This window comes from Pan troglodytes, chromosome 2 (genome assembly GCF_028858775.2).
Source record: "Pan troglodytes isolate AG18354 chromosome 2, NHGRI_mPanTro3-v2.0_pri, whole genome shotgun sequence".
Taxonomy (NCBI): domain Eukaryota; kingdom Metazoa; phylum Chordata; class Mammalia; order Primates; family Hominidae; genus Pan; species Pan troglodytes.
This window is the reverse complement of record NC_086015.1, coordinates 52,783,693-52,800,712: the sequence shown is the minus strand read 5'-3', so window position 1 is coordinate 52,800,712 and position 17,020 is coordinate 52,783,693. Positions and strand designations below refer to the sequence as shown.

The following is a 17,020-nucleotide window of genomic DNA, read 5'->3' as shown; positions in this document are numbered from 1 at the left end:
TCTCGCTCTGTCTCCCAGGCTAGAGTGCAGTGGTGTGATCTTGGCTCACTGCAACCTCCACCTCCCAGGTTCAAGCGATTCTCCTGTCTCAGCCTCCCTAGTAGCTGGGACTGCAGGCGCGTGCCGCCACGCCCAGCTAATTTTTTGTATTTTTAGTAGAGACGGGGTTTCATTGTGTTAGCCAGGATGGTCTCGATCTCCTGACCTCGTGATCCGCCCCCCTCAGCCTCCCAAAGTGCTGGGATTATAGGTGTGAGCCACTGCGTCCAGCCTGTTTTTGTGTTTTAAATAGAGTTGAGGTCTCATTGTGTTGCCCAGGCTGGTCTTGAATTCCTAGCCTCAAGCGATCCTCCTGCCTTGGCCTCCCAAAGTGCAGTGATTACAGGCATGAACCACCACACACAGCCTAAAATATTGTTTTGTTTTTATTTTTTTTCGAGGCAGGGTCTCGCTCTGTTACCCAGGCTGGAGTGCAGTGGCATGATCTCGGCTGACTGCAACCTCTGCCTCCCAGGTTCAAGTGATTCTCCTGTCTCAGCGTCCCAAGAAGCTGGGATTACAGGCGCCCACCACCATGCCTGGCTAATTTTTGTATTTTTAGTAGAGATGTGGTTTCACCATATTGGCCAGGCTGGTCTTGAACTCCTGACCTCAAGCGATCCGTCCGCCTCGGCCTCCCAAAGTTCTGGGATTACAGGCATGAGCCACTGCGCCCAGCCCATTATTATACTTTCTAACAAAATGTATATATGTATAGTCCTGATAGCCTGAGGTGGAAGAAAGGTAGTTAACTTAGATACAAATAACTGCTTGCCCATTTAGGAATCTAAGACTAAGCAATTAACATTCTCACATGTATCTCCCTGCACATGTGTACACATATCTGAGAAGTGCCTGGTTTGGTTAACTGTCTTCTGATCAGAATCCATTACTTACTAAGCCAGGCACAGTGTTGTGTACCTGTAGTCCCAGCTACTTGGGAGGCTGAGGTGGGGAGATCACTTGACCCCAGGAGTTCAAAGCCAGCCTGGACAACATTGGGGGACCCTATCTCAAAATAAAACAGAAGGAATCCATGACTTGCTAGAGTCAAGGTATCTTTCATATGCCTGCCTTCCATCTTGCGTATTCCTCCCATGTCTCTCCATTAACTTAAATCCTACCTCTCTTTCAGGTCCCAGACATTTTTGCTGCAAAATAATCTTTGATCACTCCTGCCTACTGTGATCTCCCCTTCTTACCTTGAAATTTATGTGGCACTTGTCTTCTGTAGTTTCACCAAGCACATTTCATATGCTCATATGCTGTCTTGAACTGTAGACTTTTAATTTTTATTTTATTTTTTTTTGAGACACGGTTTCAACTTATGTCACCCAGGCTGGAGTGCAGTGGCGCAATCTCAGCTCACTGCAACCTTAGCCTCCTGAGCTCAAGTGATTCTCCAGCCTCAGCCTCCCAACTAGCTGGGACTAGACAAACGCCACCATGCCCAGCTAATTTTTGTATTTTTTGTAGAGATGTGGTTTCACCATGTTGCACAGCCTGGTCTTGAACTCCTGAGCTCAAGTGATCTGTCTGACTCAGCCTCCCAGAATGCTGGGATTACAGGTGTGAGCCACTGCACCTGTCCTTGAAATGTAGACTTTTTATTCCTATGTATTTTGTTGTTGTTGTTGTTGTTGTTGTTGTTGATATTGTTGTTTTTGGGACATAGTGTCACTCTGCTGCCCAGGCTGGAATGCAGTGGTACAATCACAACTCACTGCAGCTTTGACCTCTCAGGCTCTGGTGAGCCTTTCACCTCAGCCACCCAAGTACAGACAAGTGCCACCATGCCCAGCTAACTTTTTTTGTGTATTTTTTCGTAGAGAGGGTGTTTCACCATGTTGGCTAGGCTGGTCTCATACTCCTGGGCTCAAGCAATTTGCCCACCTTAGCCTCCCAAAATGCTAGGAGTACAGGCAGTGAGCCACTGCATTCAGCCAACCTTCATATTTTGATATTTTATATTATCTCCCCATTAAGATTGTAAACTTTTTTAGGGTAAGAACAATCTAATTGTTCTTTTTTTAGGCAAGAACAATCGAATTGTTTTGGATTTTTTAAGTTTTTTAAAATCCTGGATTCTAAGGATTAAATGATTGTTTTATTCTCTCTTTTGGTGAGGTGTCTCTTTTTTTTTTTTTTTTTTTTTTTTTTTGAAATGAGGGTCTCACTCTGTCACCCAGGCTGGAGTGCAGTGACATGATCTGAGGGTCTCACTCTGTCACCCAGGCTGGAGTGCAGTGACATGATCTCGGCTCACTAGAGGTGTCTTTTTTGATATTGAACAGTGACAGTGAGCTCACAAATGTTTAGGTGTTTTCTGTTTTGGGTTCTATTTATGACCCATAGGTGGCACCTATTGAGTGCTAGATAGCAAGCAACAGCATGTGGGCATCTGGCTGGCTCAGGCTACAGGTCCTTTACTTCCAGTGATGACTCAAGACTGAAGTATCATTAAACACTTAATTAACACAGTAACTTACATATTCCTCTAATATTTGCTTTGGCCAGTTAATTAAACCATAGATGTACCTGTATATAGGCATTTACTAGAATTTTCATATTCTTTCTTGTAGGACCGGGTGACTTTTAGAAGAATCATAGTGAAAAATAATGCAAAGAAGAGGAAGATGTTTGAATCATTTATTGAGTCTGTGCCCCTCCTTAAATCACTAGAGGTAAAGTGGCTTGAATAAGAATCTGTTCATGGGGATCAGGAAAAGCTTTTAAAACTATTCTGTTGTTAGGTTTTCAAATCATACTATTCTAATCCTATTTCTGTGCTGCATAGCTATTGTGACTTTCAATTAAGGTCTTTTCCTTTTATTTGTGAATTTGTTGTTTCAGGTGTCAGAACGAATGAAGATTGTGGATGTAATAGGAGAGAAGATCTATAAGGATGGAGAACGCATAATCACTCAGGTGAGTGAGGGCTTTACGCAGCTCCTTTCCTGGAAGTCACCCCTGAAGAACTAGTACATCATTTATCTCAAAAACTTCTTGCCGGACGCAGTGGCTCACGACTGTAATCCCAACACTTCGGGAGGCTGAGGCAGGTGGATCACTTGAGGCCAGGAGTTCAAGACCAGCCTGGCCAACATGGTAAAACTCCATCTCTACTAAAAATACAAAAATTAGCTGGGTGTGGTGGCCCATGCCTGTAATCCCAGCTACTTGGGAGGCTGAGGCGGGAGAATTGCTGGAACCCAGGAGGCAAAGGTTGCAGTGAGTCGAGATTGCGCCACTGCCTCCAGCCTGGGCAACAGAGCAAGACTCCATTTCAAAAAAAAACCAAAAAACCTTCTATGTTCTCCCACTGTTGGGAGCTCTTATTACCAGGTAATAGATCATACTTCAAAGGACTATTATGTAGTCCTCTGAAGCTTATTGACGTCCATCTTACTGACACGTGCAGATCTCTTGCTTCCTTTCACCTTTCCTTGGCTTCTAGTGTTTGTTCTTTTGATGTCATTTTCTTTTGACCTTAAGTAAGTTTCATCCATTGCTATTAGAACCTGGGGAAGGTTAAAGAGTTCTGCCCTCTAACTTTCTATATTTGACACAAAGGCATCCTTTTGGCTAATCTAACACAAATCAGAGTTCACAGTCTTCAGTGATTAACCAAATTTGTAAGATGTAAAGATTACTAAACAGTGGGCTAGATCATTGTAATGAGTATTGTCTGATAATTTTCTTTGTCCGCTGTGTTTGTATTTTTAATTAAACATAAATAGTATTGGACTTTTCCAGGTATAAGCTTATCTGCCTATGGTTCTGGCTCAAGAGCACGGAGAAGATACATGGTTGGTCTAGGTTGGGTGATATGCTTATCCTAGAACCCAGTACTGAGACTACGAGGAGGAAAGGCTCAGATTGGTCAGGTGTGGGTCCTGTGGGTGGAGTTGGCCCCACTAGAACACAAGGACTAATCAGACTTACCATAAAAGGGGAGAAAAAAGCTCCCTTGGAAGAGATAAAGGACTAACAAAAATATGATGTCTACTCTGAGTCACATCTCTAAATGTATTTGTTTTCTAGGAGCCGTTACTATTAATAATTCTTTTAATTAGAAATTGGAATATTCTATAAACATTTATTAAGATAGGTAGGACCAGATATGATAAGCACTATAATGAAGGAGAGTATGAACGACAGTGAGAACATAGAAATGGAAGTAATACATATGGTTTCATTGAGGAAATGCCATTTAAGATGGGCTTAAAAAACAAGTGCAGTTTCAATGTTTGGGATCAGGGAAAGGTCCTTCAAAGCAAGAAAACAATATTAGCAAAGGCCAGTGGTGTGAGCTGTGTTTCAGAGCAGGTATCCTGGTATGGTAAGAATGTAGTGCTGAGATTCAGAAATGGGAGATGTTAACTGGCCACATTTGCTTCTGAACCTAAGGTGCTTTAAGTAACATTCAGAGGACCTTCAAGTCATCCTGAAGGTTCTAGGCCTGTCTCATACTGGGTTTTCAGGAAGTATGTCAGGAGATGTGAGAAGTCAATAGTGTTTTCTTCATGGTCTGTGCTCTTGAAGATAGAGTGCTATCTATCTTCAAGGTAGATAGGTAGTGGTACAGAATGGACATTAATTAAGATGATATTAAAAGGGGCTTATTGTAGGTCCCTTTTGTCAATGTCTCTCACTGGATCAAGGCTTCTCACAGTGAGGTCCCAGGACCAGCAGCAATCAGCATCATCTGAGGATGTTAGAATTGTTAGGAATGCAAGTTCTGGAGCCCCCCACCAGACCTGCTGAATCAGAAACTACATTTTATGTTGTTTCATTTGTTTTGATCAGCTTTGTTACAGTGTACTTTACATACAATAAAATTACTAAGTTTAAGTGTACAAATCGGAAGAGTTTTGTAACCATCCCCAAGTGGTATTTCCATCACCCATACAGTTCCTTGTTTTGTATTTGCAGTCAGTACCCTCCCCCACACTCACATTCCTGGAAACCATTGATGTTTTCTATCACTGTAGAAATTCCTTTCTACAATGTAGTATAAATGAAATCATGTAATGTATAGTCTCTGTGTCTGGCTTCTTTCTCTTAGCATAATATTTTTGAGATTTATTCGTGTTGTATGTATCAGTAGATCGTTCCTTTTTGTTGCTAATAATATTTCATTGTACAAATGTAATTTTTTTTTCTTTTTGAGACGGAGTTTTGCTCTTGTTGCCCAGGCTGGAGTGCAATGGCGCAATCTCAGCTCACCATAACCTCCACCTCCCAGGTTCAAGCTATTCTCTTGCCTCAGCCTCCCATTACTTTTTCTTTTTAATGAGATACAGTCTTGCCCTGTTGCCCAAGCTGGAGTACAGTGGCATAATCTCAGCTCACTGCAACCTCTGCCTCCCGGGTTCAAGCGATTCTTGTGCCTCAGCCTCCCGAGTAGCTGGGACCAGAGGCACGTGTCACTCTGCCCAGCTAATTTTGTGCATGTGTGTGTTTTTTTAGTAGAAATGGGATTTCACCATGTTGGCCAGGCTTGCCTCTTTAGTAAATACTTAAGAGTGCAATTGCTAAATTATATTTTAACTTCGTAACAAACTGTTTCTTAAAATGGCTGTACTGTCTTGTATTCCTACCAGCCATGTATGAAAATTCCAGTTTCTCTGCATTCTCACCAATAAATAGTATTTACAGCCTTTTTTAAAAAAATTACAGTCAGGGTCTTGCTATATTGCCCAGCCTGGTCTCGAACTCCTGAGCTCAAGCCATCTGCCCGCCTTGGCCTTCTAAGTGCTGGGATTATAGGTGTGCACCTCCGCACCTGGCCTTCATTTTCTTAATGGTATCTTTTGAAGAGAAAATGGTTTTAATTTTGACAAGTCCAGTTTATCATCTTTTCTTTGTAGTTGTGTACTTTTGCTGCTGTATTTTAGGAAATCTTTGCAAAATCAATAATATGTTCTCCTAAGTTTACTTCTAAGACCAGCACTATTCAATAGAAATAATATGTGAGCCATATATATAATTTTAACAATTTTTGGTCAGGCAGGGTGGCTCACGCCTGTAATCCCAGCACTCTGGGAGGCTGAATAGCTTGAGGCAGATAACTTGAGGCCAGGAGTTCGAGACCAGCCTGGCCAACATGGCGAAACCTCGTCTCTACTAAAAAGTAATAAAAAAATTAGCTGAGTTTGCTGGTGCACAACTGTAATCCCAGCTACTTGGGAGGTTGAAGCACGAGAATCGTTTGAACTTGGGAGGCAGAGGTTGCAGTGAGCCAAGATCATGCCACTGCATTCTAGCCTGGGGGACAGAGCAAGACTTGGTCTCAAAATAAATAAATAAATAAAAACTTTCAGTAGATATTTGAAATGGTGAACTTAATTTTAATATATTTCATTTAACTCAGTATATCTAAAATGTTGTTTCAACATCTAAGTGATATAAAACTTTATTAATGAGATATTTTACATTTTTAATACTGTCTTCAAAATCTAATGTATGTTTTCCATCTATAGCACATCTAAGTTTATACTAGCAACATTTCAAGTGCTCAGCCACATTTGACTAGTGGCTAATGTATTGAGCAGTACAGCTCTAGATAGTCAGAATTTTAGCTCTTACCTTAGGTCTGTGATCCATTTTGAGTTATTTTTATTGTTTTTATTTTGTTTTTTTGAGATGGAGTCTCGCTGTGTCACCCAGGCTAGAGTGCAGTGGTGTGATCTCGGCTTACTGCAAGCTCCGCCTCCTGGGTTCACGCCATTCTCCTGCCTCAGCCTCCCAAGTAGCTGGGACTACAGGCGCCCGCCACCACGTCCGGCTAATTTTTTGTGTTTTTAGTAGAGACAGGTTTCACCGTGTTAGCCAGCATGGTCTCAGTCTCCTGACCTCGTGATCCTCCTTCCTCTGCCTCCCAAAGTGCTGGGATTACAGGTGTGAGCCACTGCACTCAGCCTTGTTTTTGTTCATTAGAAGCAAGGTCTCACTCTGTCTTTCAGGTTTCAGTACAGTGTGCAATCATAGCTCACTGCAGCCTTGAACTTTAGGCTCAAGCAATACTCTTCCCTTAGCCTTCCAAGTAATGTCACCACACTCAGCTAATTTTTTTTTTTTTTTTTTTTTGAGACGGAGTTTTGCTCTTGTTGCCCAGGCCGGAGTGCAATGCCACGATCTCAGCTCACCACCACCCCCGCCTCCTGTGTTCAAGCGATTCTCCTGCCTCAGCTTCCTGAGTAGCTGGGATTACAGGCATGCACCACCATGCCCAGCTAATTTTTTTTTTTTTTTTTTTTTTAGTAGAGACAGGGTTTCTCCATGTTGGTCAGGCTGGTCTGTGAACTCCCTACCTCAGGTGATCCGCCCACCTCAGCCTCGGCCTCCCAAAGTGCTGGGATTACAGGTGTGAACCACTGCGCCCGGCCTACACCCAGCTAATTTTTAAATTTTTTGTAGAGACAGGGCCTCTCTATGTTGCCCATGCTGGTCTTGAACTTCTGACCTCAAGTGATCCTCCCACCTCACCTCCCAAGTAGCTGAGATTACAGGCTTGTGCCACCATACCTGACTACATTTTTGTGTTTTGTTTTGTTTTGTTTTTTGAGACAGAATCTTGCTCTTGTTGTCCAGGCTGGAGTGCAATGGCACAATCTCGGCTGACTACAACCTCCACCTCCCCAGTTCAGGTGATTCTTCTGCCTCAGCCTCCCGAGTAGCTGGAACTACAGGCATGCATCACCATGCCCGGCTAATTTTTTTTTATTTTTAGTAGAGAACGGGGTTTTTTCCTGTTGGCCATGCTGGTCTCAAGCTCCTGACCTCAGATGATCTGTCCGCCTTGGCCTTCCAAAGTACTGGGATGGCGTGAGCCACCACACCTGGCCTACATTTTTGTTTTTTAATGACTTGTATAATTTTCACAAGTAATTTTCATGACTGATAGAATATTTAGCTTATTCTTAGAGTAATGTAGACAGAAGGTGGCTTTAGTTTTACAAAATCATGTTTTATGTTTTTGCTATTAAAGTACCATTGCATTAAACCAAAAAGATTCCCATATCCTGAAAATTAGGGCTTCAGTCATTCTTATGGTGGAATGTGGATCTTATATTATCTGTTGTGAAAAAGAGACATATAAGAACCTGATGACATGTTCACAAAGACCTAAAATGCAGTACAGTCTGGCTTCTTTACTGTTGAATGTAGAATGGAATGTTCTTTCTGTGAGATGTGTACACAGAGCCTATTAGTGAACTTGAAAAGCAGGATACTTGGCCGGGCGCAGTGGCTCATGCCTGTAATCCCAGCACTTAGGGAGGCTGAGGCAGGCGGATCACCTGAGGTTGGGAGTTCGAGACCAGCCTGACCAACATGGAGAAACCCTGTCTCTACTAAAAATACAAAATTAGCTGAATGTGGTGGCACGTGCCTGTAAATCCCAGCTACTCAGGAGGCTGAGGCAGGAGAATCACTTGAACCCAGGAGGTAGAAGTTGTGGTGAGCCAAGATCGCGCCATTGCGCTCCAGCCTGGGCAACAAGAGTGAAACTCCGTCTCAAAAAAAAAAAAAAAAAATGGGGGCAGGATGCTCTTCCAGTGAGCTCTCTTTTCCAACTGGGTAGTCATCTCATTCTACCCTGCAAAATGACAGCAGTCCTACAAAGCCTGAACAGCCAGTATACCCAGAATATCCACCACTGGACAGCATGGAAACAGGAAATGTGTGTCTTGGCCCACACATTTAGCCTGTCCCAGCCTAACCAGGCTGTTTCATGAGATTGGAAATGCAAAAGAGTGCATCCCTTAACTGCCACAAAGATCAACTGTTTTCAGCTGATGGTTAAAATCATCAAAACATGGTTTTATTTTAAATTTTATCCCCTTGCATTGTTTCACATTATCATAATCCATTGTAGTGAAGTATTACCAAATCAGTAAAATTTAATGGACCAAAGTCCTTTCACTGTCCTTCATTTGGTCCAGAGGAAGAGGTGAACCAAGGCTTTTTGTTTCTCATGTATTCTAGATGACATTCTTTCCCATCTCCTCTCAACCCTGAATCTACCAACTACTCACGCTACCTGCTAGGGAAAGATTATTTATCCCCCAGGCTTCTGAGGAAAGTCATCCACAAAATTGGATAGTAATAGTACCTACTTTCTTAGACTTCTTTGACAAAAAAAATGAAATGATACACATAAAGTACTCACCAGAGAGCCTGCTGGGAGTGAGCACACAGCAACATTAGCAGCTTCTATTCTATATGAGCTCCCATGTTCATTCTCCTCAGGCCCTAAGTCATTCTTATCCTGTACACATACCCTAGTCTCTGCTGTCTTCTTCATTTTGTTTTCCTTTTCTCTTTTTTTTTTTTTTTTTGAGACAGTCTTGCTCTGTTGCCCAGGCTGGAGTGCAGTGGCACAATCTCGGCTTACTGCGACCTCCACCTCCTGGGTTCAAGCGATTCTTGTGCCTTAGCCTCCTGAGTAGCTGGGATTACAGGCACACACCACCACGCCTGGCTAATTTTTTGTAGTTTAGGTAGAGATGGGGTTTCGCCGCCATGTTGCCCAAGCTGGTCTCGAACTCCTGAGCTCAGGCAGTCTGCCCGCCATGGCCTCCCAAAGTGCTAGGATTATAGGCATGAGCCACCGCACCAGGCCATTTTTTTTTCTTTTTCTTTTTTTTTTTTTTTTTTTTTTTTTTTGAGTTGGAGTCTGACTCTTTTGCCCAGGCTGGAGTACAGTGGTGCAACCTCGGATCACTGCAACCTCCACCTCCCAGGTTTAAGTGATTCTTGTGCCTCAGTCTCCCAAGTAGCTGGGATTACAGTTGTGCACCACCACTCCTGGCTAATTTTTGTGTATGTATGTATGTATGTATGCATGTATGTATTTTATTTATTTTTGAGACAGAGTTTCATTCTTGTTGCCCAGGCTGGAGTGCAATGGCGTGATCTCAGCTCACTGCAACCTCTGCCTCCCGGGTTCAAGCTATTCTTCTGCCTCAGCCTCCCAAGTAGCTGGGATTACAGGCATGCGTCACCACGCCTGGCTAATTTTTGTATTTTTAGTAGAGATGGGGCTTCACCATGTTGGTCAGGCTGGTACCAAACTCCTGACCTCAGGTGATCCACTCACCTCAGCCTCCCAAAGTGCTGGGATTACAGGCGTGAGCCACCACACCTGGCCTGTTTTTGTATTTAGTAGAGACAAGGTTTCACCATTTTGCCCAGGCTGGTGTCAAACTCCTGGCCTCAAGCAATCCACCCCCCTCAGCCTCCCAGAGTGCTGGGATTACAGGTGTGAGCCACCGTGCCTGGCCTTTGCTGTCTTCAAAACACACGTACACTCCTTCCCTCAGTTTGTTTCTATTCTAGCTACCAGCCTAATTTCTTGCATAGCCAGAGACTTTCAAAGTGTGATCTAACAATATGGACTAAAAGAAGCCAGATACAAAAAATATATGATTCCATTTATATTAAGTTAAGGAATGGCCAAAACCTACAAGGACAGAAATTAGATATAGTTACTTCATGGGTGGGAATGTGGTAGTTTTGACTGAACTCCGGAGGGAGCCTTTTGAAGAACGGATATATTTTCTATTTTGATCTAGGAGGTGGTTATACAGGTTTATACATTTGTAAAAAGTCATCAAGCCTTGAAATGTGAGCACTTTAAATGGTGGATGTTATACACCTATCTAAACAAAAAGGGCTCAAGCACTATCCTTCACCACCTATCACTTGCAGATCTTTCCTACCACACAGATCTTCCCTTTTCACCACCCTCTTCTTGGTGAAGTACCTCTCCCTCTTTGTGACTCTGCCTCTGGCTCCTACTAAGTTTCTTTCATGGCTGTTCATCCTTTGTCAGCTCCTATCATGAAGCTGTTTGTGTAATGCTAGAACTTCATGGTGATTTGGCTCTGCTGGTTGTTAAGATACCTACCCAACATAGCAGGGCAGAAACCCACAGGCACCCCTTTGTAAAGCTGTGGCATTTACTCATATGGGGCAGTGATACGTCCTGGGACTAGATTAACTCAGAAACATCAGCCTAGCTGTGTATGGTGCCCACTTGGGGCTCTGTGTGATGGTCAAAGAGCATGAAGTTTGTGAAAGCCTCAGAAGTAGATTCTCAGTGAAGACAGAAGACCCACACAGAGTGAGAGTGCATGAGTAATAATGCGTTATCTGATGTAGATGGTGTTTGTTCCAGAAGTTAATAGTGAGGGGTCAGAAACTGAATGAAGTGTGCCTGAAAGCTGCCTCGCTTATATCTGCATGCCTGACTCAGACGTCCTCCCAATATTTGCTCAAATCTCACCTTCTCAAGCTCTTTTTTTTTCCTTTTCCTAAGAGGCAAGGTCTCATTGCCTGCTCTGAATTTGTTTACTATTGATTCATTTGTAGAGTTAAAAAATAAATTCAAATCAGAGCTTAAGCAGTGAAAAAGCAATCTATTTCTTTATTCCCCTTCAATACTACTTATGGCTCTGACCTGACCTCTCTTTTCTTTCAGGGTGAAAAGGCTGATAGCTTTTACATCATAGAGTCTGGCGAAGTGAGCATCTTGATTAGAAGCAGGGTGAGTTTATCAGTTTATATGTGATGGTGTACACACAAAAAGTAACTATTTGTTTTAAATAATGTGAAGTGTGTTGAATACACCAAACCATCATTGTTATGTGAGGTGTGTGACTGGCAAAGACCCATGTTTAAGCCCATTTAGTATAGATTTAGCATATTTAGATTAGATTAGATATAGATTTAGCATATTCTTATTCTTGCTCCCTTTGCCTCTGCCGTGTAATTAATGATTTAGGGAATATTGGCCTACAAATCAATAAGAAAAAGATAAAAACCCTAATAGAAAGTGGGGACTGGGGCCGGGCACAGTGGCTCACGCCTGTAATCCCAGCACTTTGGGAGGCCAAGGCGGGCGGATCACAAGATCAGGAGATTGAAACCATCCTGGCTAACATGGTGAAACCCTGTCTCTACTGAAAATACAAAAAAAATTAGCCAGGCATGGTGGCGGGCGCCTGTAGTCCCAGCTACTCAGGAGGCTGAGGCAGGAGAATGGCATGAACATGGGAGGCAGAGCTTGCAGTCAGCTGAGATCGTACCACTGCACTCCAGCCTGGGCGACAGAGCGAGACTCCCTCAAAAAAAAAAAAAAAAAGGAAATGGGGTCTGGGCGCAATGTCTCACACCTGTAATCCTAGCACTTGGGAGGCCTAGGCAAGAGGATCTCTTGAGCTCAAGAGATTGAGGCTGCAGTGAACCGTGATTGTGCCACTGCACTCCAGCCTGGGTGACAGAGCAAGACCCTGTCTTTAAAAAAAAAAAAAAAGGAAAGAAAATAGGGAAATTATATAATAAAAAGAGATTGGAAGGGATGAACATGAAGAAAGCTTCCTTGTTAGAGCACTGTTAGAAGAGGTCTCTAGGATAACTGTGGTCATTTAATGGATGGTGTGACCTAGAAAACTGAGGAGCTGTAAGTAGGAGGAATGACTGTTACTGGTAAATCTGTCATCACCAGATTTTTCGGTTTCTTTTTTTTCTTTTTTGAGAATACAGAGTTTGTTAAAACAGTTATATATAATACTAAGTCGAGCTAATATGAAAACTTTAGCAAAATATATTGAGTAAAAGTTAATAAGTAGCCGGGCACGGTGGCTCACACCTGTAATCCCAGCACTTTGGGAGGCTGAGGCGGGCAGATCACGAGGTCAGGAGATTGAGACCATCCTGGCTAACACAGTGAAACCCTGTCTCTAATAAAAATACAAAAAATTAGCCAGGCATGGTGGCAGGCGCCTGTAGTCCCAGCTACTCGGGAGGCTAAGGCAGGAGAATGGCGTGAACCCAGGAGGCAGAGCTTGCGTGAGCTGAGATCACACCACTGCACTCCAGCCTGTGCAACAGAGCAAGACTCTGTCTCAAAAAAAAAAAAAAAAGTTAATAAGTATGGAAAAAGAAGAATATTGCTGTCTGTAAGATAGGTGGATTTGTTTTCTCTCTCTCTCTTTTTTTTTTTTTTTGAGTGAGTCTTGCTCTGTTGCCCAGGCTGGAATGCAGTGGTGCAATCTCAACTCACTGCAACCTCCAACCCCCTAGTTTCAATCGATTCTCGTGCCTCACCCTACTGAGTAGCTGAAGATAGCTTGATTCTTTTTTATTTTAAGCTAGAGTGTCGCTCTTGTTGCCCAGGCTGGAGTGCAGTGGCGTGATCTCAGCTTACTGCAACCTCCGTCCCTGGGTTCAAGCGATTCTCCTGCCTCAGCCTCGCAAGTAGCTGGGACTATAGGCTCCCACCACCAAGCCCAGCTAATTTTTTGTACTTTTAGTAGGGACAGGGTTTCCCCATGTTGGCCAGGCTGGTCTGGAACTCCTGACCTCAGGTGATCCTCCTGCCTCTGCCTCCCAAAGTGCTGGGATTACAGGCATGAGCCACCACGCCCAGGTGATAACTTGATCCTTAATTAAAAGTAGATCTTTGAGACCAGCCTGACCAACATGGAGAAACCTCATCTCTACTAAAAATACAAAATTAGCCGGGCGTGGTGGCACATAGCTGTAATCACAGCTACTCAGGGGAGGCTGAGGCAGGAGAATCGCTTGAACCCGGGAGGCGGAGGTTACAGTGAGCTGAGATCGCACCATTGCACTCCAGCCTGGGCAACAAGAGCCAAACTCTGTCTCAAAAAAAAAAAAAGAAAAGAAAAAAGTAGATCTGTTGTTTCAACTGAAAACAATAGTTTTGGCCTGGCACGGTGGCTCACGCCTGTAATTCCAGCACTTTGGGAGGCCGAGGCAGGCGGATCACGAGGTCAGGAGATCGAGACCATCCTGGCTAACATGGTTAAACCCCGTCTCTACTAAAAAACACAAAAAATATTAGCCAGGTGTGGTTGCGGGCACCTGTAGTCCCAGCTACTCAGGAGGCTGAGGCAGGAGAATGGCATGAGCCCAGGAGGCAGAGCTTGCAGTGAGCTGAGATCACACCACTGCACTCCAGCCTGGGCAACAGAGTGAGACTCTGCTCAAAAAAAAAAAGAAAGAAAACAGTAGTTTGAAATGTCTGTGTCATTTTACTTACAGTTTTTGGACTAGTGATGTTTGTAGATTTCTCAGATATTCATTGACACCTGCTATGATCACAGCATAGTGTTAGGTGCATAAGATCAGCAGCAGCATGGCACTGGGATATTGGGGATGGGTGGTTTGTCAGAAGTTCAGAGTCCTGGCTTTTCCCCAGATTTACTGAATCAGAATGTGCATTGCGAGAAAACCTGCGTAATATGGGAGCTGGTGTGTATGTGACAGTGTGATAAGTCCCTTCTGTTTTAGAGAAGGGACTAAGTGGGCACGAATATGGCTGCAACTCCAGAGAATACTACTGAAATTGGAAAGGGAAAGTTGGCTCAGATGAAACAGACCAACTTCAGAGCAACAGGGCAGAAGTGTAGAAGGAAGAAGGGTCAAACCGTGTAAGCTAGTGTAGCAGTTTTGTTTCTTTTAAAAATTAACCAAAAAGGAAATTATCTTTCTGCCTACAACATAAAGTGGTTCTTAGAGATTGAGACTAATTCTTACTAATAAATTCTAAACAATTATTTACTTAAATTATCACTTTGGTTAGCAGTTGGATTTGTTAAAAAAAAGAAAACCTCTAGATATTAATACAATGTAGTATATTATCTTAAATTTAGTTACTTAACTCTTATTTTAAAAAATGGGAGGGGGGAGGCCGGGCACGGTGGCTCATGCCTATAATCCCAGCACTTTGAGAGGCCGAGGCGGGCAGATTATGAGGTCAGGAGATGGAGACTATACTGGCGAACATGGTGAAACCCCGTCTCTGCTAAAAATACAAAAAAATTAGCCAGGCGTGGTGGCGGGCGCCTGTGGTCCCAGCTACTTGGGAGGTTGAGGCAGGAGAATGGCATGAACCTGGGAGGCAGAGCTTGAAGTGAGCGGATATTGCGCCACTGCACTCCAGCCTGGGCGACAGAGCGAGACTCCATCTCAAAAAAAAAAAAAAAAAAAAAAAAGAGGAGGGAACCACTAACTTAAGGTACAAATAGTACTTAAAAAGAAATTTGTACAAAAGCCACTTTGCATTTCAGTGGGAAGCAGCAACATGAGTACGCTGAGACATGCTCATTCTGCGGTTACAAGTCACTAAATCTGGTTGTGGCAAAATGTACATTTAAGGGAACTGATAAGAGTAGATTGAGTGACACTGTTTAGGACTCTGAATTTGGCAAAAGGTTTTAATTCAGCAGGAAATAAGAAATCTCATGTTCTTCATCTGAATAAGAAGTAGCCCTTGCAATTGGGGGGAGGAGCCAAGATGGCCGAATAGGAACAGCTCCGGTCTACAGCTCCCAGCGTGAGCAACGCAGAAGACGGGTGATTTCTGCATTTCCATCTGAGGTACCGAGTTTATCTCACTAGCGAGTGCCAGACAGTGGGCGCAGGCCAGTGGGTGCGCGCACCGTGCGCAAGCCGAAGCAGGGCGAGGCATTGCCTCACCTGGGAAGCGCAAAGGGTCAGGGAGTTCCCTTTCCGAGTCAAAGAAAGGGGTGACGGACGCACCTGGAAAATCGGGTCACTCCCACCCGAATATTGCGCTTTTCAGACCGGCTTAAAAAACGGCGAACCACGAGATTATATCCCACACCTGGCTCGGAGGGTCCTACGCCCATGGAATCTCGCTGATTGCTAGCACAGCAGTCTGAGATCAAACTGCAAGGCGGCAGCGAGGCTGGGGGAGGGGCGCCCGCCATTGCCCAGGCTTGCTTAGGTAAACAAAGCAGCCAGGAAGCTCGAACTGGGTGGAGCCCACCACAGCTCCAGGAGGCCTGCCTGCCTCTGTAGGCCCCACCTCTGGGGGCAGGGCACAAACAAACAAAAAGACAGCAGTAACCTCTGCAGACTTAAGTGTCCCTGTCTGACAGCTTTGAAGAGAGCAGTGGTTCTCCCAGCACGCAGCTGGAGATCTGAGAACCGGCAGACTGCCTCCTCAAGTGGGTCCCTGACCCCTGAGCCCCGAGCAGCCTAACTGGGAGGCACCCCCCAGCAGGGGCACACTGACACCTCACACGGCAGGGTATTCCAACAGACCTGCAGCTGAGGGTCCTGTCTGTTAGAAGGAAAACTAACAAACAGAAAGGACATCCACACTGAAAACCCATCTGTACATCACCATCATCAAAGACCAAAAGTAGATAAAACCACAAAGATGGGGAAAAAACAGAACAGAAAAACTGGAAACTCTAAAACGCAGAGCGCCTCTCCTCCTCCAAAGGAACGCAGTTCCTCACCAGCAACGGAACAAAGCTGGATGGAGAACGACTTTGACGAGCTGAGAGAAGAAGGCTTCAGATGATCAAATTACTCTGAGCTACGGGAGGACATTCAAACCAAAGGCAAAGAAGTTGAAAACTTTGAAAAAAATTTAGAAGAATGTATAACTAGAATAACCAATACAGAGAAGTGCTTAAAAGAGCTGATGGAGCTGAAAACCAAGGCTCGAGAACTACGTGAAGAATGCAGAAGCCTCAGGAGCCGATGCGATCAACTGGAAGAAAGGGTATCAGCGATGGAAGATGAAATGAATGAAATGAAGCGAGAAGGGCAGTTTAGAGAAAAAAGATAAAAAGAAATGAGCAAAGCCTCCAAGAAATATGGGACTATGTGAAAAGACCAAATCTACGTCTGATTGGTGTACCTGAAAGTGAAGGGGAGAATGGAACCAAGTTGGAAAACACTCTGCAGGATATTATCCAGGAGAACTTCCCCAGTCTAGCAAGGCAGGCCAACGTTCAGATTCAGGAAATACAGAGAACGCCACAAAGATACTCCTCGAGAAGAGCAACTCCAAGACACATAATTGTCAGATTCACCAAAGTTGAAATGAAGGAAAAAATGTTAAGGGCAGCCAGAGAGAAAGGTCGGGTTACCCTCAAAGGGAAGCCCATCAGACTAACAGCGGATCTCT

General features: G+C 44.0%; 1 protein-coding gene across 5 annotated transcripts in view; it reads left to right on the top strand.

Annotated features, from left to right (window-relative positions):
* PRKAR2A (protein kinase cAMP-dependent type II regulatory subunit alpha) overlaps positions 1–17,020 on the top strand; it is a 110,953-nt gene that overhangs the window by 81,261 nt on the left and 12,672 nt on the right. For all 5 annotated transcript variants that reach the window (XM_016939862.2, XM_063805070.1, XM_016939863.3 and 2 more), the window contains 3 exon segments: positions 2,622–2,723; positions 2,893–2,967; positions 11,528–11,593. In XM_016939862.2, coding sequence (XP_016795351.1) covers positions 2,622–2,723; positions 2,893–2,967; positions 11,528–11,593 — 243 coding nt within the window.